The sequence below is a fragment of the Herpailurus yagouaroundi genome, unplaced genomic scaffold (assembly GCF_014898765.1).
Source record: "Herpailurus yagouaroundi ecotype Mexico unplaced genomic scaffold, PumYag 28, whole genome shotgun sequence".
Lineage (NCBI taxonomy): Eukaryota > Metazoa > Chordata > Mammalia > Carnivora > Felidae > Herpailurus > Herpailurus yagouaroundi.
Genome location: NW_024412376.1, coordinates 17450111 through 17477642, shown reverse-complemented (window position 1 = coordinate 17477642; position 27532 = coordinate 17450111). Strand labels below are relative to the sequence as shown.

At 42.8% G+C, this 27532-nt stretch overlaps 1 protein-coding gene across 4 annotated transcripts in view; it reads left to right on the top strand.

The window, feature by feature from the left end:
• Positions 1-27532, top strand: part of GALNTL6 (polypeptide N-acetylgalactosaminyltransferase like 6) — a 1208379-nt gene that overhangs the window by 1164404 nt on the left and 16443 nt on the right. For all 4 annotated transcript variants that reach the window (XM_040470479.1, XM_040470472.1, XM_040470497.1 and 1 more), the window contains 2 exons: positions 15907-16023; positions 24354-24503. In XM_040470479.1, coding sequence (XP_040326413.1) covers positions 15907-16023; positions 24354-24503 — 267 coding nt within the window. The remainder of the gene's footprint in view (positions 1-15906; positions 16024-24353; positions 24504-27532) is intronic.

Sequence of the window (27532 nt, the reverse complement as noted above, 5' to 3'; positions counted from 1 at the left end):
TTAAATGAAATAATCCATAGAAAGCACCTGGCCTAGTTTCTAACACAGCAAGGTCTCAATAAAAGGTGAGCTATTATTATTTACAGTCATTGAAACCCTGATTTGCATTACATATGGATGAAGGGGGCAATACATAACTCAATCATACAAGACAATAATTGAGAATGTTTTTGCATAAGGCATCTGTCGATTGTTGTTTATTTTTTTTTTTTAAGCAAAAACTACAGCCATTTTCTAATCCACCAATGCCATGGGTACAGGGAAAGTATCCCACAGGTGCCCCGAAAGGCAAGTTCCAAGCTCTCGTGTGTCTGTGTTGGTGTTGCAAAGAAATTTGTATACACAATAAACATGTGAAGCAGGCTTTAAGGGCCACCGGATGTATAAAGCAAGGATGTTTTGTGCCTGTATATATGTTCATTTTTCTGGAGAACCCATTGCTTTCTCTTTTTTTTTTTTTTTAATTTTTTTTAATGTTTATTCATTTTTGAGACACAGAAAGAGACAGAGCATGAGCAGGGAAGGGGCAGAGAGAGGGAGACACAGAACCTGAAGCAGGCTCCAGGCTCTGAGCTGTCAGCACAGAGCCCGACGTGGGGCTTGAACTCACGAACTGTGAAATCATGACCTGAGCCGAAGTCGGCTGCTCAACCGACTGTGCCACCCAAGTGCCCGAGGCCATTGCTTTTGCAAGATTCTCAAGGAGAGACTGTGACCCCCAAAAAAGTTTAAAATCCCTTACATAAAATGACACTGAGAGCCTTGAATCAAAAGAGTTAAACTAGGCTCAAAATATAAACGAGACAAGTATCACATCCAGCTGGAGGGCCACCTGTGGCTCAAAAAGTCATTGCTGGAGCTTTGCCCATAACCTAATTCCAGCAATAAAAACAGATGAGTCAGGATTTTGGTAAGGATTTGAGAGATGAATGCAAAAAGCAAGTGGCTTTGAGACTCTAGAAATCTAGGTCTGATATATGTGTAGTATGGAAAGTGGATATGAAACATATCCAACAAAAACTTCTAGCAATAAATTTCCTTTAAATCATGTGAAACATGCAATCTTTGGGGGAGCCTCTTTGTGAAACTCTAAGATCATTTGCAACAATAATAATAAATAGCTGTCGTGACCCTTCTTATTCATCAGCAGAGAAACTATCAAGAAAAGTAGTTAACCATCTTCTTTATTCAAAAGGCAGTTATCAACTTAAGCACTGTATGTTATGGACCCTCCCCATATGATTATGTTGAAATTATATTCACATTATGTTGTGCCCCTCCCTCCAAATTAATATTCTGAAACCCTAACCCTTCAACAATATATTAGGACATAGAGCCTTTAAGGAGGTAATTAAGGGTAAAGGAGGTCATAAGCATGGTGTCCTAACCCAATAGGACTGGTGTTCTTATAAGAAGAGACCCCAGGAGTTCCTGCACATACACAAAAGACCATGTGAGGACACAAGAAGAAGGCAGCTATCTGCAAGGCAAGGAGAGAGACTTCAGAGGAAGCCAACTCTGCCTCCACCTTGATCTTGGACTTCCAGCCTCCAGAACTGAGAAACAAATTTGTTGTTGATGCCCCCAGCATACGGGCATTTTTTTGCTAGAGCAGCTCTAGCCGACTAATACATTATACACTAAAAACTGACAGGTGCTGGGGTTATAGCAACAACGGAAGTGTAACTTCTCCCCGAGAGAGCCTCACAGGCTTGAGATAACACTGCAAGCCCCTCCAGAGACAAAGAGTCAGCCCTCGCTGGCCTCCCAAAGTCCCCTGGCCCTGAGATGGGGCTTACCCGACTTTCACTTGAAATTGTCCGGACTGGCTGTTTGGGTTGTGCATGTACCCAGACTCTAGACCCACGTGGAGTTTCTCTGAGAACTGCGCGCTTGGTTCTGCATGGTTTTGTTGTGGTTTTTGTTCTGTTCTATTTTCAGGGAGTAATACACTCTCACTCTCTCCCAAAGAAGGGGTAACTCTTGGCTCTGGACACCCACCATTCATATCACGATCTTATCGAACCTCAGCCTGCTCATTCTCAGAATTATCCACCCACTGAATCTGATTAACTGCACTGACAGTTAAGAAATTCCAGAGGAGGGACATTTTATAAAATGCTTAGATTAAAAGTAGATGTAAGGTTATTGTTCAGAAAGCTGGCTAGGGGATCCAAGCATTTTGAGATCATTACACTAACTGTTACATAAGATGGTGCCCCAGGGAGGAATATCTGATGTCACTGGTTTGAAGGGAGTACATTTGCTTTTGGATAGGAAGTATTAATCAGTAGTCTTCATGCGTTTTGCATGACTCTCTCTTACTGCGGGACACAGTGATGGAATGATGGTCAGTGTAACTCAGAATTTCAAGGCTGGGCCTTCAATTCTTGCTATTTCTGTCCCCCCTTGTTTGATTGCAGCAGGAGGTAAGAAGGAGAGTGGAAATATTGTTACCACTACTCAGTTGTGTCGACTACAAAATGGAAATGATATGGCTTCATAATGTAGGGCCCACAGAGAAACATTGTAAGGAAGTAATTATACCATGAAATATTTTATAAATATTACATTCCGGGGCGCCTGGGTGGCGCAGTCGGTTAAGCGTCCGACTTCAGCCAGGTCACGATCTCGCGGTCCGTGAGTTCGAGCCCCGCGTCGGGCTCTGGGCTGATGGCTCGGAGCCTGGAGCCTGTTTCCGATTCTGTGTCTCCCTCTCTCTCTGCCCCTCCCCCGTTCATGCTCTGTCTCTCTCTGTCCCAAAAAAAAAAAAAAAAAAAAGTTGAAGAAAATAAATATTACGTTCCAGTTTAGTATCCCAAATGCAATTTGACATTTCCACCTTTTTTTCCCCTTAAAGACCCAAGTCACCTCTTTTAATATGCTGGCTGTGTTTAACAGTGGAGAAATTTATAAGAGAAAACTCAGACCCCGAATTATCTTACTTGAAAATAAGGACAATTTGCTGACCTTCTTTAGAGGGATGACTATAAAACTCAAGAATGAGTTCAAGAGAATCTACTTCTCCAGAGAACTTTAAAAGCCCATAGATTATCATGTGTCTCAAGGATCTTGGCTGCAATCCTGTCCAGGGCCAAAGGGTCACATCCTTCTCAGAATCAACCCATAATTTTGATTGCAGATCTTCATTAACTAGCGGTTCTAAATTTTACACAAGAGCTTGGCATCTCTGTATTTGACAAGCTTTTAAACCTGTCCGCATTTCAACAATCTGACCTGAATTGGAAGGAAGAATTATTTTATCTAGACGCTATGTTGTGTGAATAGTTTCTCAAGTACTAAGAAGTTGCTTTATTTTTAATGCCCTTGGCTTTAGGGATAATACTGAAAGTGGCTTTTCATGATTATACTGGAACTGGAGCAAATCTTAGATTTGTTGGCAATTCATAGGTAAATCTAACCATTGGGGAAAGTGTTTGTATTCATAAAATAGCACTCCAGGAAAGAAATGAAAGACATTAGTTAAAAGATGAGGTGCTCGACTAGCCCCCTGTGGCTCAGTCTGAGGAAATGGCTCCGTGTCATTTTCTCAGCGACAACACAGGAGCAATGAGGTGTAACCATTTCTGGCTCCAGTCCATTCTGGGGTTTCTTCCCACAATCTGGGGCTGAAATGGAGCCACGGCGCCTTCCCAGCACCCAAGCCAGCTCCTCCCGTGGTTCGCATTTGCCTTCCGAGCGGTATTTCCTGCTTTTAAATCTCTTCACTCAGGGGCAATGTAACGTTATTATTAGCATCATGGGGACATGTCTTCCTGTAGATTCCTTCCCTCCAAAGAACGCAGGAAAACTCATATTAACTCCTGACTTACAATGCCTTTTTTGATTTTCAGATATCCTTTTGGCAAGTTTTCCTGTAGATAGTCTGAACTCTCACTGTAAAATTTTCCTTTGGATCTTATTTTCTCTCCTATGGTCCACCTTTAATTTATGCAAGGAGAAAGGGAGGACAGAAGTAAATCTGTTCTTCTCTTAAGTTATTCCTTACAACTTAAAAAAAAAAATTTAATGTTTATTCATTTTTGAAGGAGAGAAAGACAGAGCATGAGCAGGGGAGGGGCAGAGAGAGAGGGAGACACAGAATCTGAAGCAGGCTCCAGGCTCTGAGCTGTCAGCACAGATCCCGACGTGGGGCTTGAACCCACAAACCACGAGATCATGACCTAAGCAGAAGTCAGACAATTAACCGACTGAGCCAGCCAGGCACCCCCCCCCACCTTTTACAACTTTTAAAATATGTGTTTTTTCATGTTCCTGACATGCAGAACATGCATGTAAGTTTCATCTCATTACACGTGTGTGTGATTCATACCAAAACATGAATAATTATCACCTGAGCTTTCAAAAATCTTTGTTCTACCAAACATTATTGGGCTTTCCCTCATCAGACAGTGTCTCCATTCCTGCAGTGTACCCACAAGAGGATATATACTAAAATACTTTTTTCCTTGACTTTATGAAATTCCAACACCAGAACTTAAGGAAAGAAATCCAACCTAAAAATCAATTCATTGTTTCTAAGCATTCAAGTTTACATGTTCTGGGTTCAAAAGATCAAAATTGTTCCATACTGTCTGCTTAACAAAGGATATAACTGGCTGTTGATCACAAACGTAGGTATTTTCTAGTCAACTGTATAGGTCAGAGTAAAGTTGTCACTATTCTGCCACTTTCTGACTTTTCAGAAAATGGACGTTTTAAGAAATTCAGATTCAAAGTCTAGAAACTCATTCAAAGATGAGGATATGATTTCTTCTCTTAACCCCCCAGGGTTCCTTCTCTAACACCACCACAGCCTTCGTAGAATCCAGTCACATAGGCAACCACCTATGTATGCCCCTTCAGTCGTGGACCTCAATGACTTGATTATCACTTCTTCATCCCTTGGCTCGGCCAAGGGCTTTACCAAAGCTCCTGAGTGTTAAAGTGGTTTTCTTTCTTTTTCTTTTAAGTTTATTTATTTATTTTGACCGAGAGAGAGAGAGAGAGAGAGAGAGAGAGAAAGGGAAAGCACGAGCAGGGGAGGGGCAGAGAGAGAGAGAACAAAACCCCAAGCAGACCCCTCGCTGTCACCACAGAGCCCAACATGGGGCTCAAACCCACAAACTGTGAGATCGTGACCTATGTTGAAATTAAGAGTCAGCCACTTCACCGACTGAGCCACCCAGGTGCCCCAAGTGATTTTATTTCTAACCCCGTTTTGGCCTCTCTATCTGGATCAGACTCCAACCCAATTTGGGACTAGGATCACTTCTTTTCTAAACCCAAGGATTCAGAGCCTTCTTTAATCTCCATATATTCCTTTGAGCTCAGTAAAGCATTTGCCACAAGTTTAACACATAAACTTGCACTGTTCTGGTGAATTAATTATAACTATTACCACAATTTCATATGAAGATCATGGGTCTAGGAATCAGAGACATGGGTACAGACCCTGCCCGCCATCTACTGGTTTTATAATCTTGGACAAACCGCTTACTGTCCCAGAGCCTCAGTTGCAAATGTGAATGAATGCACAGCGTGGTCATAGTGCAGATTAAGAAGGGAAATAATGGTTGTAAAAGCACTCAGTTGAGCATGAAGTAAGTACTGTAATTTTTTGTCCTTCTATTAGAGAGGAGTTGCTTGTCTTAAGCCCAATAAAAAGTGGCTTATTTATACAAATCTTCCTCTGCATCTGTGTGTGAAAATCAGATTGTTTCTGGCAAATAACACTTAACTCCAAAGTTCTGTTCTGATGCTGGATGTGTTTCACAAACAATACTCACAATACCTCAAGTGGCAGGACATAGTTTTAGAAATCGACGATTTAGAGCAGAACACGTACAAATCTGAAGGCCCTGTGGTGATATTTCTGCCACAGGCTCAGCTTTTTCTTGCATAATGTAAGCCAGGCTTCTGAAATGAGTAGTTCTAGTAAGTCCCAGAGCAAGAGAAAGATGCCAAAGCAATTACATTTATGGTAAATTCAGCAGAGGAAAATGAGCATAAGATAGGAAGAAATTCTCTGTGGGCATAATTTCAAGGAAAGGCAGTAGTTGGTCCCTGCCAGCAGTCATTGTATGCCCCTGGCGTGGAGGAACTAGAGATGGAGGGGATCCATCCAAGCAAAACTGCTGTGATGGCCATGAGACAGACGTTAAAAAGCAAAAGGTCTTGCAAGGATAATGCAAGCGTTTTTAGCGTTTTCTATTTGTATATTTGTTTTAATTTCTAAAAACACTTCAAAAATTTTTTTGAGTTTCCAATGAATTAGGGGAAGGTGTATATACAGTTTTATGTAATTCTCAGGGCACCTGGGTGGCTCAGTCATTTAAGCGTGAGACTCTTGATTTCAGCTCTGGTCATGATCTCGAGGTTCATGAGTTCAAGCCCCTCATCAGGCTCTGAGCTGATTGTGTAGAGCCTGCTAGTGAATCTCTCTCTCTCTCCTGTGTCCCTTCCCCACTCTCTCTCCCTCCAAATAAATAAATAAGCTTAAAAATAAAATTAAACAAATTGTTTGGAGCGCCTGGATGGCTCAGTAGGTTGGGCATCCGACTTTGGCTCAGGTCATGATCTCGTGGTCCACGGGTTCAAGCCCCTGTCAGGTTCCGAACCAGGAGCCTGCTTTGGATTCTGTGCTTCCCCCTCTCTCTCTGCTCTCTCTGCCCCTCCCCGACTTGCACTCTGTCACTCTCTCAAAAATAAACATTAAAAAAATATTTGAAAGAAAGAAAGAAAGAAAGAAAGAAAGAAAGAAAGCTTAACTTATAGAAATAGAAAATAGAATTGTGGTTGCCAGGGGATGGGGTATAGGAGAAATAGGGAATATTGATCAAAAGACACAGACTTCCAGCTGTAAAATGAATACGTTCTAGGGATCTAACATATAGCATAGTGGCTATAATTAACAATACTGTATTATATACTTGAAAGTTGTTAGGAGAGTAAATCTTAAATGTTTTCACCACCCCCCCACACACACACACACAAAGGTAATTACATGAGAAAATGGAGGTGTTAACTAACCTTAATGTGGCAATCATTCTGCATATATACGTGTATCAAATCATGTTATATACCATAAATTTATACATGTTATGATACCAAAAATATCTCGGGGCTCCTGGGTGGCTCAGTTAAGTGACTGACTCTTGGTTTCAGCTCAAGTCATGATCACAGTCCATGAGAGCAAGCCCCCATTACACTCCACACTGAGAGCACAGAGTCTGCTTGGGATTCTCTCTCTGACTCTCTTTTTGCCTCTCCCCCACCCATGCTCTTTCTATCTCAAAATAAATAAGTAAACTTTAAAAATATGTATCAATAGGGGCGCCTGGGTGGCTCAGTCGGTTAAGCGTCCGACTTCAGCTCAGGTCACGATCTCACGGTCCATGAGCTCGAGCCCCGCGTCAGGCTCTGGGCTGATGGCTCAGAGCCTGGAGCCTGCTTCCGATTCTGTGTCTCCCTCTCTCTCTGCCCCTGCCCCATTCATGCTCTGTCTCTCTCTGTCCCAAAAATAAATAAACGTTAAAAAAAATTAAAAAAAAATATGTATCAATAATATCTCAAGGAAGCTAAGGGGAGGTGAGCATGGCTAAGGACAGACACATAGACCAATGGAATAAAACACAGAACCCAAAAATAAAACCTCACTTATGTGGTCAATGATTTTTTGACAAGAGCACCCATATCACTCAATGGAAAAAGGACAGATCATGCTGGGAAGGCTGAATACCCACTGTTAGTAGGTCACGTCTCCCCAAATTCATACATTGAAATCCTAATCTCAGTATCTCAGAATATAACCTTATTTGGAAAGAGGGTTGTTGCAGTTGTAATCAGTTAAGATGAGGTCACATGGGAGTAGAGTTGGCCTCTAATCCAGTTTGACTGGCGTCCTCATAAAAATAGAAAATTTGGACACAGACATGTACAGGAGGGAGAATGCCATGTAAACATAAAGGCAGAAATCAGGGTGATGCATCTACAAGCCAAACCGTGTCAAAGATTGCCATAAACTAGAAGCTAGTTTATGCATAGAGCATATGCATAGAGATGCATAGAGCATATTCTCCCCCACAACCCTCAGAAAGAATCAACTTTGCCAACACCTTGATCTCAGGATTGTAGCCTCTAGAACTGTGATGAAATAAATTTATGTTGTTTAAGCCACCAGGTTGATAGTACTTTGTTATGGTAACCCTACCAAATAATACATCCACATGCAAAAGAATGAGGTTGGAACTTTATTTTATATAGTATACAAATTTTAACTCAAAGTGGATCAGACCTAAACACAAGGTAACAAAACTCTTAGAATAAAACAGGGGGAAATCTTCATGGCATTGGATTTGGCAATGGTTTCTTAAATATGACGCCAAAAAAAAGGTAACAAAGATTAAAATAGATAAATCGAACTTGATTAAATAAAAACATTTGTGTATCAAAAGACACTACCAATAGAATGAAAAGGCAACCTTACAAAATAGGAGAAAATATTTGCAAACCATGTATCTGATAAGATATTAATATCCAGAACGTTTTTAAAACCTCCTGCAATTCAACAAGAAAACAAATAACCCAATTCAAAAAAGGCAAAGGACTTGAATAGACATTTCTCCATAGAACACATGGACATGCCCAATAAACACATGGAAAGGTATGCGATATCATTATTCATTAGGGAAATGCAATCAAAACTATAATGAGATCCCACTTTGCACCCACTAGCACGGCTATTATCAAAAACAGAAAACAGCAAGCATTGGCAAGCATGTGAAGAAGTTGGAACCATTGTACATTCTTGTGGGAATGTCAAACGGTACAGCCGCTACAGAAAACAGCATGGCGGCCTCTCAGAAAGGTAAACATAGAATCACCGTATGACCTGGGCGATTCCACTCCGAGACATATACCCAAAAGAACTGAAAACAAGTATGCAAACAGGCCTTTGTATGCCAATAGTCACAACATCAGTTTTTACAATAGCCAAAAGGTAGAAGCAACCCCAGTCTTCCTCAGTGGATGAAAGGATAAGCAAAATGGGATATATATGTGTATTAATATGTATATTACATACAATATCAGTCTTAAAAAGAAACAAAGTTCTAATCTATGCTATCATATGGATAAGCCATGAAAACATTATGCAAAGTGAAATAAGCATGACACAAAAGGACAAACATGGTATGGTTCCACTTAACCGAGGTGTCTAAATTAGGCAAATGTATAGTCAGTATCATAGATGCTACCAGAGGCGGGGGAAGTGGGGAAGTAATTGCTTAATGGTTACGAGTTGCTATTTTGAGGGATAAAGACATCTTGCACATCGATAGTAGTGATAGTTATGCAAAAAAAAAAAAATTTTTTTAACGTTTATTTATTTTTGGGACAGAGAGAGACAGAGCATGAACGGGGGAGGGTCAGAGAGAGAGGGAGACACAGAATCGGAAACAGGCTCCAGGCTCTGAGCTGTCAGCACAGAGCACGACGCGGGGCTCGAACTCACGGACCGCGAGATGGTGACCTGAGCCGAAGTCGGCCACCCAACCGACTGAGCCACCCAGGCGCCCCAGCAAAATTTTGAATGTACCTAGTACCATTGAGTTTTACATTTAAAAATGGTAAAAATGGCAAATTTATGGGCGCCTGGGTGGCTCAGTCGGTTGAGTGTCCAACTTCGGCTCAACTCATGATCTCGCGGTCTGTGAGTTCGAGCCCCGCGTGGGGCGCTGTGCTGACAGCTCAGAGCCTGGAGCCTGTTTAGGATTCTGTGTCTCCCTCTCTCTCTGCCCCTCCCCCGCTCATGCTCTGTCTCTCTCTCTCTCTCTCTCTCTCTCTCTGTCAAAAATAAATAAGCATAAAAAAATTTTTTTAAGAAAATGGCAAACTTCATTTTATGTATATTTCACTGCAATTAAAAAAAAAAAAAACAAAACATGAGATGTTGAAAGCCTGGAAGACTGGAAAGGAGAGAAAAGGAGTGGGGTGCTCAGTATTAAGGGCTGGGATCCATAGGGAGCTAACTAGGGGCGGGGGGCGAGATATGGGGGTGTGTAAGGTGCCACCCAAGTTGCCAGGCTGAGGCCTTGAATGTCTGCTTGTAACATCAAGGTTAACCGCTGATCTAAAGGACTGAAGCAGGGGTCTGGAGTGATGGGCCACAGCTAGTTCAGCTGTAGTCTTTCTGTATTTGAGGTGCCTGTGGGACATCTCACAGTATAATAGAAACGTGATTTGATTGTGGCGTCACCCCATTCACCGTAGTAGTTGATGCAGCCGAGAAAATAAACAAGTGAATAAATAGTATCCAACATTTACTGACCACTTGCAGTATACTAACACTGTGCTAAGCGCTTTGCGTGTCTCAGTTCAATCTTTACAAACACCCTCTGAGACGTGATTGTCCTCATTTTACAAACCTCATGCTGAACCATGATTGTGTGCCGTTTCCTTGCTCTGCCAAACCTCCATATATGTGTTCATTTCTGACCCCTACGGCTCCGGGCTCCTTCTGTCTTTCTCTCTCAAGATTCAATTCTACTGGTCTTCTTAGAGCCCCTTCCAATAGCACCAACCAGTTCTACTAAGTGCCCCAAGCGGTCTGTTCATTTTCTCTTCAGTCCTCACTTAGCATTTACCAATCTAACAACACACGTCCCAAGTGACGTCTCCCCTCTGAGGTTGTGGGCCCCTTGGGAGCAGAAGCTGTTTTGTTTGTTTGTTTGTTTGTTTGCCTTGGAATCTCTATCAGTGCTTCTCAAAGCACCTTTCATTCAGAAGCACTCCTTAAAAGTTAACTTTTTATACGTGGATGAAGTATACAAGGAATGCATGGCCATGGGTGGGGTGGGGGAAACTCCTTTTGTGCCTGGACAGCAGAAGCCGGATCCGCTCTGTCTCCGCTCAGTTCTCTCTCCATAGTAACCTACCATCTTCTTTTTCTCTAGCTGGGCACACAGATTTGCATTCTACAACCAACCGCCGTCCATGAAGAAGTGTCTTGATTCCTTTGGCCATATTAAAAATTCACAGCCAGAAATATTGGGACGCTCGAGCCTTTCTTCCACTCGTGCACTCTGATGTCCTCACTAGACCTCAAACTGCACAGAGAGGAGACCAATTTTGTCGTTGTTGTTGTTGTTGTTGTTGTTAAATTCAGAATTATTTTAATCAAATGTTTTTTATTGAGTGATAATTGACATATAACGTTATATTAATTTCAGATGTGCAACAATGATTTGGATATTTATATGTATTATGAGATGATCACTATAGTAAGGCTAGTTAACATCCATCACAATACTTTGTTACAAATTTTTTCTCATGAGAACTTTTAAGATCTACTCTTAGCAACTTTCAAGTATACAACACAGTATTCTTAACTGTGCGTTACATCCCCAGAACTTACGTTATAACCTGAAGTTCGTACCTTTTGACCCTGTTTGCCCATTTCACCTACCCTCTGGAACTGATTCTTTTTTTTATTATTCACTCTATACCCAGTATGTGGTGTAGTGAGTGGGAGAGCAGGTACTTTATAAAATGTATCGAATGAATCATGAACCCAGTACTTCTTCCTTGAAAGACCCTGATATGGGGGGAATTAGCAACCCGTGCGCTCAGTTGTTAAACTGAGGCTAGTCTCTGTCTCTGTCTGTCTCTCTCTCTCTCTCTCTCTCTGTCGGAGAGAGAGAGTTCACAAGCAGGAGCGGGGCAGAAAGAGAGAGGGGGAGACAGAGAATCTGAAGCAGGCTCCGCGCTATCAGCACAGAGACGGATGTGGGGCCCAAACCCACAAACCGTGAGATCATGACCTGGGCCAAATCGGACACTCAACCAACTGAGCCACCCAGGCACCCAGGCTAGTCTCTCTTTAACAACCAACAGAATTACCAATCCCACACCTACTAGCCACGTTGACATTCACACCACACTCCCCCTCCCCTCTCTTCCACCTCTTTTTAAAAACTTCCCGTGTTGGGGAGGGGGGAGAAATGTTCAAGATGACACTGACTTCTCTTGCATATCTAAGACATTCTTCACTCTCTGCCAGACCTTTTCCTAAACCTTGCCCAAAAGGAGATTATCTCTGTAATCCTGTCATACATAATGATTCTCTTTTCCCACATTTTCCTCCAGCTCCCCACCCGGTCCTAGTCAAGCATTACCTAACTTTCTAATCCCGTTCCGTGTCTCTCAGGATTTCTTGACACAGTTTTAATGATGCCAAGCCCTGAAGCTGGACATCAAAGGAATAAAGCATGAAAAGTATCTATTCTGTCATGAGATTTATTCAGCGCTCTGTGTCCTAGTTTGGGGGTGTGCAATGTGTGAAAACCGCCTCATTTTCAGCCAGATACAGAGCCCGCATTGAAAAAAGCACAAGCCTTGTATAAAGTTTCTTATCTTTATTTTTTAACTTCACTCGAATAAGGAAAACAGAATTAGTTCCATTGGAATTTTATTCACCTGTTTATTTTTAGTCTTTTTTTTTTTGAGGATAGTTGCCAGACAATGTTACATTAGTTTCGGGTATACAGCTTATGGATCGGACAAGTTCACAAATTCTGCTACGTTCCTAGACTCACCACAAGCATAGGTCTGTCCTGTTACATTGCTCTTACAGTATCGTTGACGATATCCCCTGTGCTGTGCCTCTTATTCCCATGATTTCTTCATTCCCAAACGGGAAGCCAGGATCTCCTACTCCCCTTCGCCCATTTTGCCCCTCCCCCCAGGCCTCCCCGCTCTGGCGACCATCCGTTTGCCCTCCGTATGGTTTTGACGGGCGTTGTGTTTGTGAGCAACAGGAGAGGGCATGGCCGTGGGCTGAAGGGGTGAAGATAAAAAGAAAAGGAAAAGAGAAGCCGGTGAGGATGGCCTGATACCAGTCTTGCACCCAGGTGCCTACCTCACCCTGTATTCCCTACCATTTCTTCTCTGGCACAGCTGTGTGTTGGAATTTACACAGATGCAGACAAGGAAGCCCGTGCACCTTGCAACTTGGCTCCCAAAACAGTTTATCCCATTGTCTACACAGATGCCATTTGAGTGAGAATTTAGAAAATTCAAGAGTTTAGAAAATGATCTCCTCCATCCCTGCCAGAGTCCTTGCAGCGCACAGCGCTTAGAAATAAAAGGAGGCTCTCTGATGGGCCTTGGTGTGTACCCACGGGCAGATCTGGCAGATTCGCCACTCGGTGTCCCTGGCTTGTGTATATTCTTTGCTGCCCTGTGTCCTCCTTCTGCCAAGAGCAGGGCCCCTTCAGTGAATGAGTGCCATGCCAGCTGACAGAGAAGGGCACACTGTCTCTGTGGCCAAATGGCCATAAACCATAAGCAGCTATTGTTTTCCTAAATGTGGCTCAGAGCTTCTGTTCTCCAGCAGAGGGAACAATAGTGCCCCGAAGGTGTCTTTGGCACGAACCGATGCTGGATCTCTAAGAGTGTGTCTGTGAGTTAAATGGTCCAACAATGGAAAAAGCGTCTTGCCCAGAGTCCTGTCGGGCAGCCCTCGGGTTAGAGAGAGCGTTAGACAATGGACACGCTGGACTCAGATCAGCTCCAGTAAGCGATAGCAAAAGCAAACTCTTGACCTTCAGGTGTTTCTATTTCACCAAAGAAATTCTATCGCACACCAAGGAATTGATTTTACACAAGGCTGATGTTAAGCTTGGCTTTGTAAAATTCCTCCCTGGAACTTGTTTCCGGAAGGTGGAGAAAAGTTAGCCCAAGTGAGAGTGATTCAGGTGCACTTTGACAGCAGCCAAGCTCATTCCCTGTCTTTAAGGATTTCCTTACAAAGAGGAAGGATACACGTAGTTTTCAAGGAGGGGGTGGAAAGCATTTCCCCTAACTCAGGGTTCCAATGTGGGGTCTGTAGGTTCCAGGAAAATGAACACAGAAGTGCTGGCATGTCTCCACTTACAGGTTTGGTAGTTTGTTTTGGTAAAATTGTCCATAGCTTTCTTTGGATTCTCGGACAAGTCTGCAGACCGGACTAGGTTAAGAACCGGTGCCCTGTGTCCTACATTATCTCACATTCCTCTCTCATTAGGGACAGTGACCCTGAAAGCAGAGAGGTCCAATAGTGGAAGATGAACCCGGGCTGTTGCCAAATTCCCTGAATAAGGAAATTGATATCTACCACACATTGATTCCCTCCCAAATGACATTATATACCAACCTCTACTCCTACAGGAAGTGAAATAAGAAATTGTTCTGTCCGCAACAATGCCACCCAGGCATCATCTGTTCCTTTCGTGACACTCAGTATACTTCATAACAGCCTCTCTCTGCCTTTGCCCCTGTCCCAGTAGGAATAGGCCTGGTTCAGCCATCCTTTTGTCCCGGAGAGACTCCCTACCTTACGTACTCCTTCTCGGCAAAGAGTCTTGACTAAAATTATCGCTTGAGTACACCCTGTTCTTGTTTCCATTCTGAACAGTACCTAACGGGATTATTATAATCCAGGGCTATATAAAGGCATCAAAAGGATTGAGATAATTGAGCTTATTAAACGTTGATGCCTAAACAACTAGCCACGAACAATATCCAACTGTACTACAGGGTGTGGTTCTGATGTCAACAGGATAATTGGTGAAACCGTCAGACAGCCAGACTTGACAAAGGGACGTGTTTCCGTGGCCAGACTCTCTCTGCGGCTATTTCTGTTGATACTTCTCATAGTCCACTCTCTGCCCATCCTGAACTACGTGGTCCTTTTACCGGTATTAATCCAATAATTGTAAGGAATTATCAGTGTCCTTTGTCACTGATTCTGCAACTTTCCAAAGTTCAGACTTTACACAGAGAACCTTCGTCCCGAATAGTGTTCTACCAATAGCACCATCTTTCTTGTTTCACTAACACTCCAGGGTGACACATAGCTTATCATCCAGGAGAAATGCCACACGTGACAACAGGTGCACAGACCCTCCAGGCGAACTGGAACATGGTTACCATATCCTGCACAAAACCACGCGATGCTCAGGGATTCATTCATCTCGGTCACACGCTGTACTCGCATCACCTTCCTCACATTTGATCTCTTCTCCCAGATAAGGTGAAAATGGTAGAAGATGCTTTGGGGCAACAAGACAATGAATTCCAAGTTAGGAACTGTCTGAAGAGGGGCACCTGGGTGGTTCAGTCGGTTGAGCCTCCAACTCTTGATTTCAGCTCAGGTCATGATCCCAGGGTCGTGGGATCAAGCCCTGCCTAGGGCTCCACGCTGAGCTTAGAGCTGCTTAAGATTCTCTCTGTCTCTGTCTCTCTCTCTCTCTCTCTCTCTCTCTCTCCCTCTCTGCCCCTCCCCCACACTTGCATTCTCTCTATGTATAAAGTATTTTTTTTTAATTTTTAACTCACTGAAGAAAAAATAGCCATTTTATAAAAGTCGTGAACTTAGCTGCTCCCTGTGCTGCATTATTACATAGCCCTTTGCTGCAGCCAGCTGCCGTTTTGCCCTTGAACCATCTCATGTTTTTGTTTTTAATGTTTATTTTTGAGAGAGACAGAGCATGAGCAGGGAAGAGGCAGAGAGAGGGGGAGACACAGAATCTGAAGCAGGCTCCGGGCTCCCAGCTGTCAGCACAGGGCCCGACGCGGGGCTCGAACTCACGAACCGCGAGCTGTGAGATCATGCATGACCTGAGCTGAAGTCGGATGCTTGACTGAGTGAGCCACCCAGGCGCCCCCCATTTCATGCTCTTTTACATGCCCATTAGGCCATGTTGTATTTAAAACCTGATTTCTCTCCCCACATTCCATATAAACTTAAAGCATCATTTGGTAATCAAGTCATCAAAAAAACAGCTACAGAATCGATACCAGAATTGCCAGGAGCTAGGGATACAATAAAAACCAACCCGTGCTCATGCTTTCTTCTTTCCACAGATTCGAAACGTGGCAGCAAATCTCTGCGTGGACAGCAAGCACGGAGCCACAGGCACCGAGCTGAGGCTGGATATCTGTGTCAAGGACGGTTCTGAAAGGACGTGGTCTCATGAACAGGTATGTGACAGGTGTAAGCGGGGCTGAGGCAGGCGTGGAAGGATGCAGTGAGAACAGACCTCTGGGCGGGACACGCGGACCTGCCCAGTTCTGTCACTAACCAGCGAGGCAGTTACGTGAACGACTCCACTTCTTTGTTTCTCTCGCTGCTCAGAGAAGCTGCGATAATCAATTGAGATCATGTATACAAATGTGCTTTCAATAATAGAAAGGATGCTAGAAATGTTGACTGTGACCCCAGGCTTATATTTCCTTTCCCAGAAGGAGAGTCTTCAAACCACGAAGAGCCTCTATGGTGTCATGTAACTCTTCCAACTAAGTTTCATGGTTTTATTGAAAGACTCTGTGTTATCTTGTCAGCTTTCGTGACTTTGCCTAATCTTATTTTCCCCTCTGGCTGTATGTTGAAAAGAATACTTTACATACCCCTCTTGTTGTAGCAGTTTGTAATCTTATACATGAAGGTAACTTTGAAGCAGTAACATCTCCACACACGGGCTTCGTGGGCTGGTGCAAGATTAGGTATTGCCTTTGATTGAAAAGCCTTTCAGTGCGCTTCTGTTCACTGAGTGAGTTGTGAGTCCCGTCCACTTGGAAAACGGATGGTCTTTAGGAGGGAGTTTCCTCACACTGTGTCACTTGAAAAAAAGAAAGGAGAGTGGGTAGAATTGTGTCTGCCCCTTTTTATTGTTTTAATTTTTAATTATGAAAAGTCAAATAGGAAACTATATATAAATAGATATATACTAATAGAAAAACTAATATAAACTATTATAGCACATCTGGGCGCACTCATTACACAGATTTAACAAGTATCTACAGCTATCGCCTTCTTTTTTTAAGTTTATTTATTTATTTTGAGAGAGAGAGAGAGAGAGAGAGAGAGTGTGTGTGTGTGTGTGTGTGTCTGTGTGTGTGCATGGGAGGGGGAGAGAGAGAGAAAGGGAGAGGGAGAATCCCAAGTACGTTCCAACTGTCAGTGTGGAGCTCAACACAAGGCTCAAATTCATGGAACCGTGAGATCATGACCTAAGCCAAACCCAGGAGTCTTAACTCTTACCCGACTGAGCCACCCAGGCATTCCTGCCAAATTTTTTAAAAGAATCGAATTTGTAGATACAGTTAAAGCCCCTTCCCCATCCTACTCCTCTCTCTCCCTCTACTAAAGGATACATCCCCAATTCAGGAGAGTATAACCCACCTGTGCTTTGGTTGTCAGAAGGGTCCCTAATTTCTCTCTTAAAAAACCGAAAACAGTAGACCAACAGTTTCCAGTAAGGCTCTCGCCCTCTCCTTTAGCATATTCCTCAAGTGTCCATCTTGTATATTCAACCAGTGAAGACACACTGTGCCCAGCCTAGGATCTTAAAGAATTGGCACCTCCCTGTCCCCACCCCACTGTCCCTTCCTACCCGTTACAGGGGAGAGCAGCATGACTCAAGGAAGCGGTCGCACAGCATGTACACAACACAGCCCGGAACCAGGGCGGTCAGCCCCCGAACCACCTCCGCTGCCCCTCTAGCCGCTGATCTGGGCCTTTCCCTCTGACCCACAACCTTGCGGTGTTCCGGAAGGATCGTGGGCCTCGCAGTCAGGCCAACCTAGATTTCAGCCACTCTAACCTGTGTGACCTTGTGAAATGGTTAAGTCTTTCGAAGCTGGTGTTCCTCCTCTGTAAATAGGGACAATAATGTTCACCTCACAAATGGGGTTCCAATGAGAAGAAAGCACGTCTAGGATATAACAGCATCTTGCATGTGTGGTAGGAGCAGAATAAATACGCTTTCCCTTCCACCTTCTGACATCTCCTCCCCCAGCTCACTTCCTACTAAGTCCAAATTAGAAATTTCTCTCAGGCCCAAGGCAGCTGCCAACACCAAATACTATTTGTCATTCACTCAAGTATATCCTCCAGGATATGGACGTTTATCAGATGGGTTTTATTTATTTTTTTTTTAATTTTTTTTTCCAACGTTTATTTATTTTTGGGACAGAGAGAGACAGAGCATGAACGGGGGAGGGGCAGAGAGAGAGGGAGACACAGAATCGGAAACAGGCTCCAGGCTCCGAGCCATCAGCCCAGAGCCTGACGCGGGGCTCGAACTCACGGACCGCGAGATCGTGACCTGGCCGAAGTCGGACGCTTAACCGACTGCGCCACCCAGGCGCCCCTCAGATGGGTTTTAAAGAGGCTCTGCAGCTCCGGGATTTACGAATAGGAATGTAATGTCAGTAAACTCTTGACTTGCCTCCTCCTTCCTCCACCTCTTTGTATGAGCACCACAGCGATGCTCCCAGGGATGTGAGGAATAGTGCTGGCTTGTCACCTCTACAAAGCAATTCCTACCTCAGCCTGGGAGTCAGAGAGAAGGCTTCACAGACCTATCAGTAAGACCCACGTGTAGAGTGCGAAAGGATATTTTAAGAAGAAACAGAAGCAAGTTATGGGGAAAATCTAGGTCTGTGAGGCTAACTTCCTCTCTGCCACAGCTGTTCAGCCCAACCAGGGAACATACCTCACCAGCTGGTTGATAAGAAGTATGTGCGCCTGCCTGAATGCCTGAATCAGGTTTAATATTTCTGTCCCCTGGCATGTTCTAGAGGGAAATAGGCTCTGGACCACAGATTTTATTTGACGGCTAAAACATAAATATAAATAAAGTCAACTACATGGCATACGCTTTAAAAATGGTTAGTTTATTATCTCCGGCGCCCGCCGCCCCCCCCCCCCCGGGCTGAACTGGAAAAATCTATGACACGTAATACAAGAAATAGCCACCAGAGGGCAGCACTAGACAAGCAGACGACTATGTAAGAGGCCCAAAAAGACCAGTTTGATACAGTTCTTTAAAAAGATTTCTTCCCTACAGATTTCTGAAAAGAGAGCTACAAGGAGATTAAACAAAGTTGACAGGAGGTTTAAAGAAAAAACAGGAATGATATTTGAAATATGTATCACCATATATTGACTTGGTGATTAAAGCATTACAAGCTGCTTTGTTTTTCCGATAATTACCTGTGAGCCTTATTCATTGTATTACTCAACGACTTATATGAATTAAGACTCGTTCTCCTACATTTAGATTAAAATTCTTGGGTGAAAAAAGAAGTATATCAGAGCAGGAAAATTGTAGGTATCCTTTTAATCCAAAAGCATTCAAAGAACACAAAACGGGCATTTATTAGAGTTGAAATGATTGTTTTTAACAAGTGGCAAAAATAAAATACAAATGAATAAAGAAAATAATTACGTGGGAGATAGTGGACAGTCTATTGAAGCACCTGTATAAGAAAATGCCTTTTGTTGCAGAACACCGGTGATGACTAACTTGGCTTCTATGAAGGAAGCAATTCTTGCGATTCATTTTTCCAGGGCCATCTATTTAGCTGTTTGAGATCACTGCAGCATTGTGCACTGGCTTTCGGTTTCCTTTAGGGACCAAGACAGAAAGAGAAAAATAGAACCTAATAAGGCTGGAAAGAATATCCTCCAAATGCCATTAATGAGGCCAAGGGAGAGGAGGGGAGAGGAGCCAGAACCCTCAGTGGCCTACAGTTTGGACAGGCAGCAGGCTCTGATCTCATGCTGGGGAGGAGGCACGGCGGCACAGCAGGCCTTCCTCCTGCTGTAGAGGCAGATTCCTTCTGCAAGACCTGGAGAGGAGATGTGCGGACGGACGGAGATGGGAGCAAGTCAGTGCATGTGGTAAAGGACAGATTCTGGGACACAGAGCCTCACTCTCAGCACGGGGCATAGGTGGGCTCCAACTGCAAGGAGGAATGTGCAATATCTCGGATTTCTGTCAACCATATAACAAGGAAATAAAACATAACTACCCACGGAGAGAAAAATGTTTTCAATCTTCTTAAATCAGGTAGCAAGATCAAGTAATAAATGTATTTGCAGGACTAAGTCTAGCGAAGCTTATTCATATGATACAGCACAAACCCAGGCAACATTACATACACCGCATTGATATTAAAGCAAAGACGTATTCATTATGTATCATTCTGGATCTATATTTAAAAGTATCACCTAAAAGAAACAAGTGGAGAGGTGAACATCAACTGACTGTAAAATTGAGGGATTTGGGGTTGAAAACAATCAAGAGTATGTGGATCCTGAGGAACTTAACAGAAACCCATGGGGGAGGGGAAGGGAAAAAAAAAAAAAGAGGTTAGAGAGGGAGGGAGCCAAACCTTAAGAGACTCTTAAAAACTGAGAACAAACTGAGGGTTGGGGGGGGGGGGGAGGGAGCAACGGGTGGGTGAGGGGTATTGAGGAGGGCACCTTTTGGGATGAGCACTGGGTGTTGCATGGAAATCAATTTGACAATAAATTTCATATTTAAAAAAAGATTTAAATCAAATATCAAATAAATAATACAGAGAAGAGTTCTTAGAAAAAGAAAAGAAAAGAAAACAATCAAGAGTTATTGTACAGGAAACCTGAATGAAATCTAAATATTTCCATCAGTAAGAAACAGCCCAAAGGTAAGAGACAAACTATAAATGCCACAATAACATCATAAAATGCAAACAATGAAAATAACTTTCATAACGTCTGCTTGCTCCTGGTTTGACAAAATCGCACACAAGGAAGTGTGCCTAATGAATGAAAGGCTCAATGCCTGATTGGTTTGACATGGCCATTAGGATAAGATAAATGACAAGAGAAAGCATTTCAAAGACACAAGAGAGAAAAATTTTTAGCTAATGAGAGTTGCAGAAGAATAAAGCAGTTGATATAATCTGGAAATATGTCACTTGGGACGCAGGAAAGCAATCACCACGTACTCACGATGATGATGATGATGATGGTGGTGGTGATGATACAGCATAAATACTCTGAAAACTACCAGCCAACAATCAATCTACAAATCTGAGAATGATTATCGCACTGTAATGACAAACTTAGAAACAAGAAAAAAAGTCACCTAAGGAGCCCTGGGATATAATTCGGACAATAGATGAATAAGATCCGGCTAATAAAAATAATAAGAAAAATAAAAAAAAAACACAAAATTATTTAATATATATTTAATTTTATATTTTTATAATATTATTTTTTTTTTTTTTTTTTTTCCCCTCAACTGTGTAATGACCAACTGTGCTAGGTAATAATAACAGCCCCTTTCAACTCTGGCCTTCTACGTATATGGAAACCAAAAAGAGAAGGAAAGGCACAGAGGGAAATGGAAAAAAGCATGGGTTTGACTGTTTATAGTACCAAGAAAGTGTGATATTTAAATGAAATTAAGACCTAATCAGTGCCAATGAGAAGTTTGTAGGACAGGAAATTTCTGTTTCAGGAATAGGTAACTAAGCCGAGAATCATCGAAGATGAAAGTTCAAAAAATAATATTATTATTGATATTATTCTAATTAGACACAAATAGCCCAAATTTATTTAAAGAACTAACAAGACCAACTGCTTTATCTTGTCAGTTATCCCAGTGTAGTTTCTGTTAATAGAATGGACGCAAGTTTTCATTCATTCAATAGAAATTTTATTGGACGTTTATTATATGTTCTGAATTGTTCTGCATGCTAGAAATGCAAAGATAAAAAAGATCAATCCTACCATTAAGGATCTCACTGTCTAGTGAGGGTACAGACACATAAATGGGCAATCATGACGAAATAAGGTAAAGGATGAGAAGGAGTCAGGGGGTTCAAAGAGGAAGGCTTCTTGGTTGGGTGGGCACCTGAACTAATCTTAAAGAACTGATGACTATGAACTAGGTTGGCTGGTGAATGTTGGCCTTCCAACCGGAGGGACTCTCATGAACAAAGTCACAGAAGGGAGTAAAGAGCCTGATTAGTGCCAAGAACTACTAATGTTTTTGAATTGAGATATAATTGTCATACAACTTATATTAACTTCAGTTGTATAACATAAAGATTTGATATTTGTATGTATTGTGAGATGATCACTACAGTAAGTCTTGTTAACACATACCGCCATACATAGTTACAGAATTTGTTTTTCTGGTGGTGAGAACCGTTCAGATCTACTCTCTTAGCAATCTTCCAAATGAGTTGTTGTAGCTGGAACCTGAACTAAAGGGAAAGGAATGCAGCTGGGAAAAAAAAAAATGGCAAAGGCAGGATGGTGGAAATTTCTTTATACGTTAAAGAGTTTGAACTATATTCTCTAAGGGTTATGGGAAAACGTGGTTAGATTTCAGGTTGAGAGGTAATATGGTCAAAGAGTTACGAAGGAACCAAAAAAGGAAGGTGAGACAGAAACCAATTGGGAAGTCATTTCAGTAGTCCAGACAAGAAATATTGAGAGCAAAGATAGTGGAGATAGAGAGAAGAAGGGACTGCTTCCGGCAATATTCAGGAGACAAGAATGGTAACACTTGCTAATGGATTAAGCAGTGAAGGTAAGGGAGACAAAGGACCTAAAAATGAAAGACTCCCAGCTTGGCAAGCGAGTGCTATGACTACCAGTTAAAACAAAATAAAGGAGTAGGAACAGGTTTAGGACGACAGAAAACCAACTTGAATTTAAGATATTTTGAATGTGAGATGTCCGTGGGATGTACAGATGGGAAATTGTACACAGAGTGGGACATATTACAGATGATAAGTTATCAATGTATTGGCGAGTCATCAATGTATTGACCTGAGCAATGAGAGAAGGCACAAGGACTGTAGGAAAAGAGACCGCACAATTTCTCTTCATGAACCTATTTCAAATGCCTAACCTAAGACCCTTGTCCTTCTATTTAAAGCATTCTCTTTTGTCCCGTCTTCCAGGAAAACAGAATACAGTCACTCACCGTTAGGCAGGCAATCAACTTTCAGATGTTCGATTTAGAGCATTTCTTTCTGATTTTCTTAACCCATTTTTTTTTTTCAAGTCTTCTGCAGTTTCCCTATCACTTCACTGTTTTTGTTAGCCATCCCTGGTATTTTGCCAGATTCTCTACATTTTCTTACCCGGGTAGGACCTAAAAACTGGAATATTCCGAGGGCCTGGTCAGTGCCAAGTGTATTATCTACACACAGTTCAGCATTGTGCTCACTGTTGTATCAGCAGGGCCCCTCTGTCAGTTCTTTATCTTGCCATTCACAGCTTGGCTTCACAAAGGCCACCTTAAGTCCTGTTGTAAGAATTATATAACCTCATTGAAATCTTAGAATTGGAAGAAAGCGTAGGTCTCATCCAGTCCATTTCCCTGCTTACTTGAGGGTTTCTCCTCCTGAACTCCTTAAGTGGTTGACCATTTCCCTTATAGAAGTGTTTTTTCTTAATTAAATATATTGTAAAATTCACTTAGTGCTTAGTGCCTCCTAAGTAGCATTTTTTTTTTAATGTTTATTTACTTTTGAGAGAGAGAGAGAGAGAGAGAGAGAGAGCATGAGCTGGGAGGGGCAGAGAGAGAGGGAGACACAGAATCTGAAACAGGCTCCAGACTCTGAGCTGTCAGCACAGAGCCCAACGCGGGGCTCGAACTCACAAACCGTGAGATCATGACCTGAGCCAAAGTGGGACGCTCAACCAACTGACCCACCCAGGCACCCCAAGTAGCATTCTTTTAAATAATACAATGGGAAGGACAGGATAGAATAGACTAAAATAGGAAAAGATTGGTTGGAACTATCAGAGTCCATTAAATGCAGTAAGGACAACAATCCTTTCGTGAAGCTTCTGTTTTCACTTGGGGAGGAGGAATCCGTGTGTGTGTAAACTTGATCTCTTACCATGCGTTACAGTCCAAAACTTTCTACGTTGCCCTGCTGAATTACTCTTACCAACTCCAGAAAATTAATCTGCCTATTCTTTGCTTCATTAAGCTTAGCTTCCATTTAAATCAAACTTTTCAAACTGCTGGCATCAGTCCAGCTCAGCTCGGCTTCCCGTCTTTTTGCAGTCAATCTGCTTATTTGGGCTAACTGCGCAGCATTTGATCCAGTAACATTTTATCTAAACGAAGAATGTAAAGAGCGTCTTCCCCTCCCACCCCTCCCCTTCCATCTTCCCCCTGCCGCTCCCCTCCCTCTTCTTCTGTCCCTCCCTCCCTGTCTCCTGCTCTCACTCTCTCTTTCTTCCCATGCCATGCCTCTGTCATTTTTCCTGGTTCCTCGTTGGGAAATCCTCATTCGTACTTTTTGGCAGCCCAGGCCAAAGGCGCCACCGTTGCTGCTACAGAGCTTTATGATTCATGCCTTTTTCAGCACCTCTAGTAAGGCTAGATGGAGTTCTTTGCTGGTAACTCACAAAGCAGAAGTGCCAGGTTGCAAAAAAGACCTCCCTTGCTCTCCAGACTCTCCGAACTAAACTCACTGTCGCTCTTCCGCTGTGGTTGTTTTGTTAGCTCTTTACTTTGGGATGGAGAGAAGATATCCGACCCGGGGAGCCACTTCACACCCGAAAATTCTGCTTCGATGCAATCTCGCACAACAGCCCGGTCACTCTCTATGACTGTCACGGCATGAAGGGGAACCAGCTCTGGGGATACAGAAAGGTAAGAATCAGTTCCCCGCAGGCATCCTCAAACTGCTGGGCTTAAGGTTTCTCACTCAAAGTCTGTTGGCTGGTTAACACACTGTTTTTATTTAAATTGTTACCTGGACACAAGCGTGCACGTTTGGCGGGGCGCCTGGGTGGCTCAGTCGATTGAGCCTCAGACTTCCGCTCAGGTCATGATCTCACGGTTCATGAGTTCGAACTCCACAGGGAGTTCACTGCCCTCAGCACAGAGCCCGCTTTGGGTCTTCTGCCCCCTCTCTCTGTGCCCCTCCCCTGCTCTCATGCTCTCTCTCAAAAATAAATAAAACTTTTTTTAAAGTATGCACATTTGGCTCAGGCATTTGGAGATCACCAGCAAAGATTAAAGATAAAGCATGCTGGAAGGGGCATTGCTTTTGGCTTTGCTTGCTATGTGTGCACCCATCACAACCAGTTATGTCTGAAAAATGGTTTGGGGCCACAACACGCTCAAGTGAAGGGACTTGTCTTAACCCAGACAACTCCCGGATGGAGGGACCACTTACCCAATAAACAAATGGACACGTGTAATTTTTAAGAACCTCAAGTCGCTCGCCCGCACACACGCACACATTAACATCCATTTATTATATATCTTAATCCCATTTGCTTGGGAGCTGTCTGGGTTAAGACGAAGTTATAACAATCCACACTCATGGGGAGGCAATTGTTGCAACCTTTCTACAGAAACTGACCCATTTGTAATTTGGCCAAAATCCTGTCCAAGTATGACAAAGGAGAATTTATTTGGGAGACTTTAAGGTTTAAAGAACTGGGCCACCTGGGCAGCTCAGGTCAAGCACCCGAATCTCGATTTCATCTCAGGTCATGATCTCACTGTTCATGCGATCGAGCCCCACATTGGCTCTGCACTGACATGTGCAGCCTGCTTGGGATTCTCTCTCTCCCTCTCTTTCTCCCCTCCCCTGCTCTCTCTCTCGCACGCAAAATAAATAAATAAGCTTAAAAGAAAGTTCAAAGAATTATAAAGTTAACATTTAATGACAGAAAAAAATAGTTCAAAAGCAAATTTAAAAATCACATTTAATTGAGTTGATAAAGAGCAATTAAATTTGTATTTTAAAATATTTTCATTAAGTTGTCCCTTGATAACGTTTTAGGGTGCTATACAATTTTTTTTTCCAACTCCTTTGGTTTTTAAGGCAGGACTTGGCTGTCAATTAGCAAATACTCCATAAGCTCCATTGTACCCTTCAAGTTCGTAGAACTGCCAGGGACCTTCCCAGCCAGAAAGATGACACCCCGTGTTTGCCTTTTCACACCCTAGCATAATTCGGGCTTACTTTAAACTATACAGAAAATGCCACCCCCACCACTTTAATCATGAGCTTTGGCTCTCCTGTGGGGAGGTAAACAGTATCCTAAGGGATACAAGAAAGCTAAAGGGAAGAATCTGCCGAGAATCAATATGGGGGATCACTGGTTTTGATATTTGTTCCCTCACTTGATAGATTTCTGGTTTCCCCCTCTTCGCGGTAGACACCTAAAATTCTACTCAAAGGCAGACCTATTTGTACAAGTATATTCTGCACAGCACCACTCGCATGGCATCTGGCAGGCTGTGGCTATGTGTCCAGAAAAGTACAACACATCAGTTGTATCCTTCTGTTTTCCTTACAAAATGCATCACAGATGATTAATCTTGCCAACCCCTCTTTGTTATTCAATATGGTACAAGCTACGGGTGGTGCAATAATCAAGTTGTTTTGTTTTTATGGTTATATTCTGGCTTTTAAGAAGTTACTTTCTGGGCACATCGATAATCTACCTGAGTCACCATTTCCCTAGTTTGCTGGCTTTCCCTAATGAACAGACCGTTTCTCGTTATTGTACATTTATAGCATGAGAGACAGAACATTCAATAATGTGCAATTAAGCCAAGAAAATAGAGTTGTTTTCATTAGGGAGCTTACAAAAGCTTACAGATGGATAAAACAAACTAATACACATGCACACAGAGCTCCTGGAGAGGAAAAAAAAAAATGGCTGTGGTGATTTCAAGAGGTAACTCTTAGAGCTTTAACATTGTAAACCTTCCAGGACCCTAAGGGACTTGTGAAAAGGAGCGGCTACAGGATGCACTTGTGCTGTGGCTCCTTTTCTCAGTTGCTTTTGTAGCTGTTGGCCTTGCATTACTTAGCAAAAGGTTACATTCGCTGTGTATTTATATAACAAGCAAGGTATTTATACATAATCAGGAACAAGCCAAAGTCTCAAAATGGAAAGTTTCTGAAATATCTCATCTTGGTCGATGACTCAGGCTTATTCAGATGCACCTGTTTTTGAAAGTGCTTCTTGTTTATCCCATGGATTATTCCCAAGGCATAAAGAGAGAAAGCACAAAGAGAGAAGTGTCTCCGGGGTGTTACCTTGTTTATTTGGATGCGCTACCTGGCCCTGGGAGCTTCCAGATAATTTAGCATCCTTTGAGTCAGCTTTGGAGCTCCCTCCTTTTATTAGCATATTCATGAATAAACAAGATTCCTAAGACTCTACTAATTGCCTAAAGGACCACAGTGGGCCATCTCCTAAGCTCCTAAGGTAATCATCATCATCATCTCCAACTGTTAAGGAGGCACTGAGCTAGTGCTTTACCCACATTCCCTCAAACCTCGCAACGACCTAGATTCTATTATGTATAATTCACGGAGAAAGAAACCAATACCAGCATATTTGTGCTGGAGCCAACATTCAGATTCAGGTGCATCTGGCTTTCAAGTCATTAGCTTTGGGGCCCCTGGTGGCTCAGTCGGTTGAGCCTCCGACTTCGACTCAGGTCACGACCTCACAGGTCCATGAGTTCGATCCCCGTGTCGGGCTCTGTGCTGACAGCCCAGAGCCTGGAGCCTGCTTCTGATTCTTTGTCTCCCTCTCTCTCTGCCCCTCTGCCACTCATGTTCTGTCTCTCTCTCTGTCTCTCTCTCTCTCTCTCTCTCTCTCTCAAAAAGTAAATAAATATTTTAAAAAATATTTAATAATAAATAA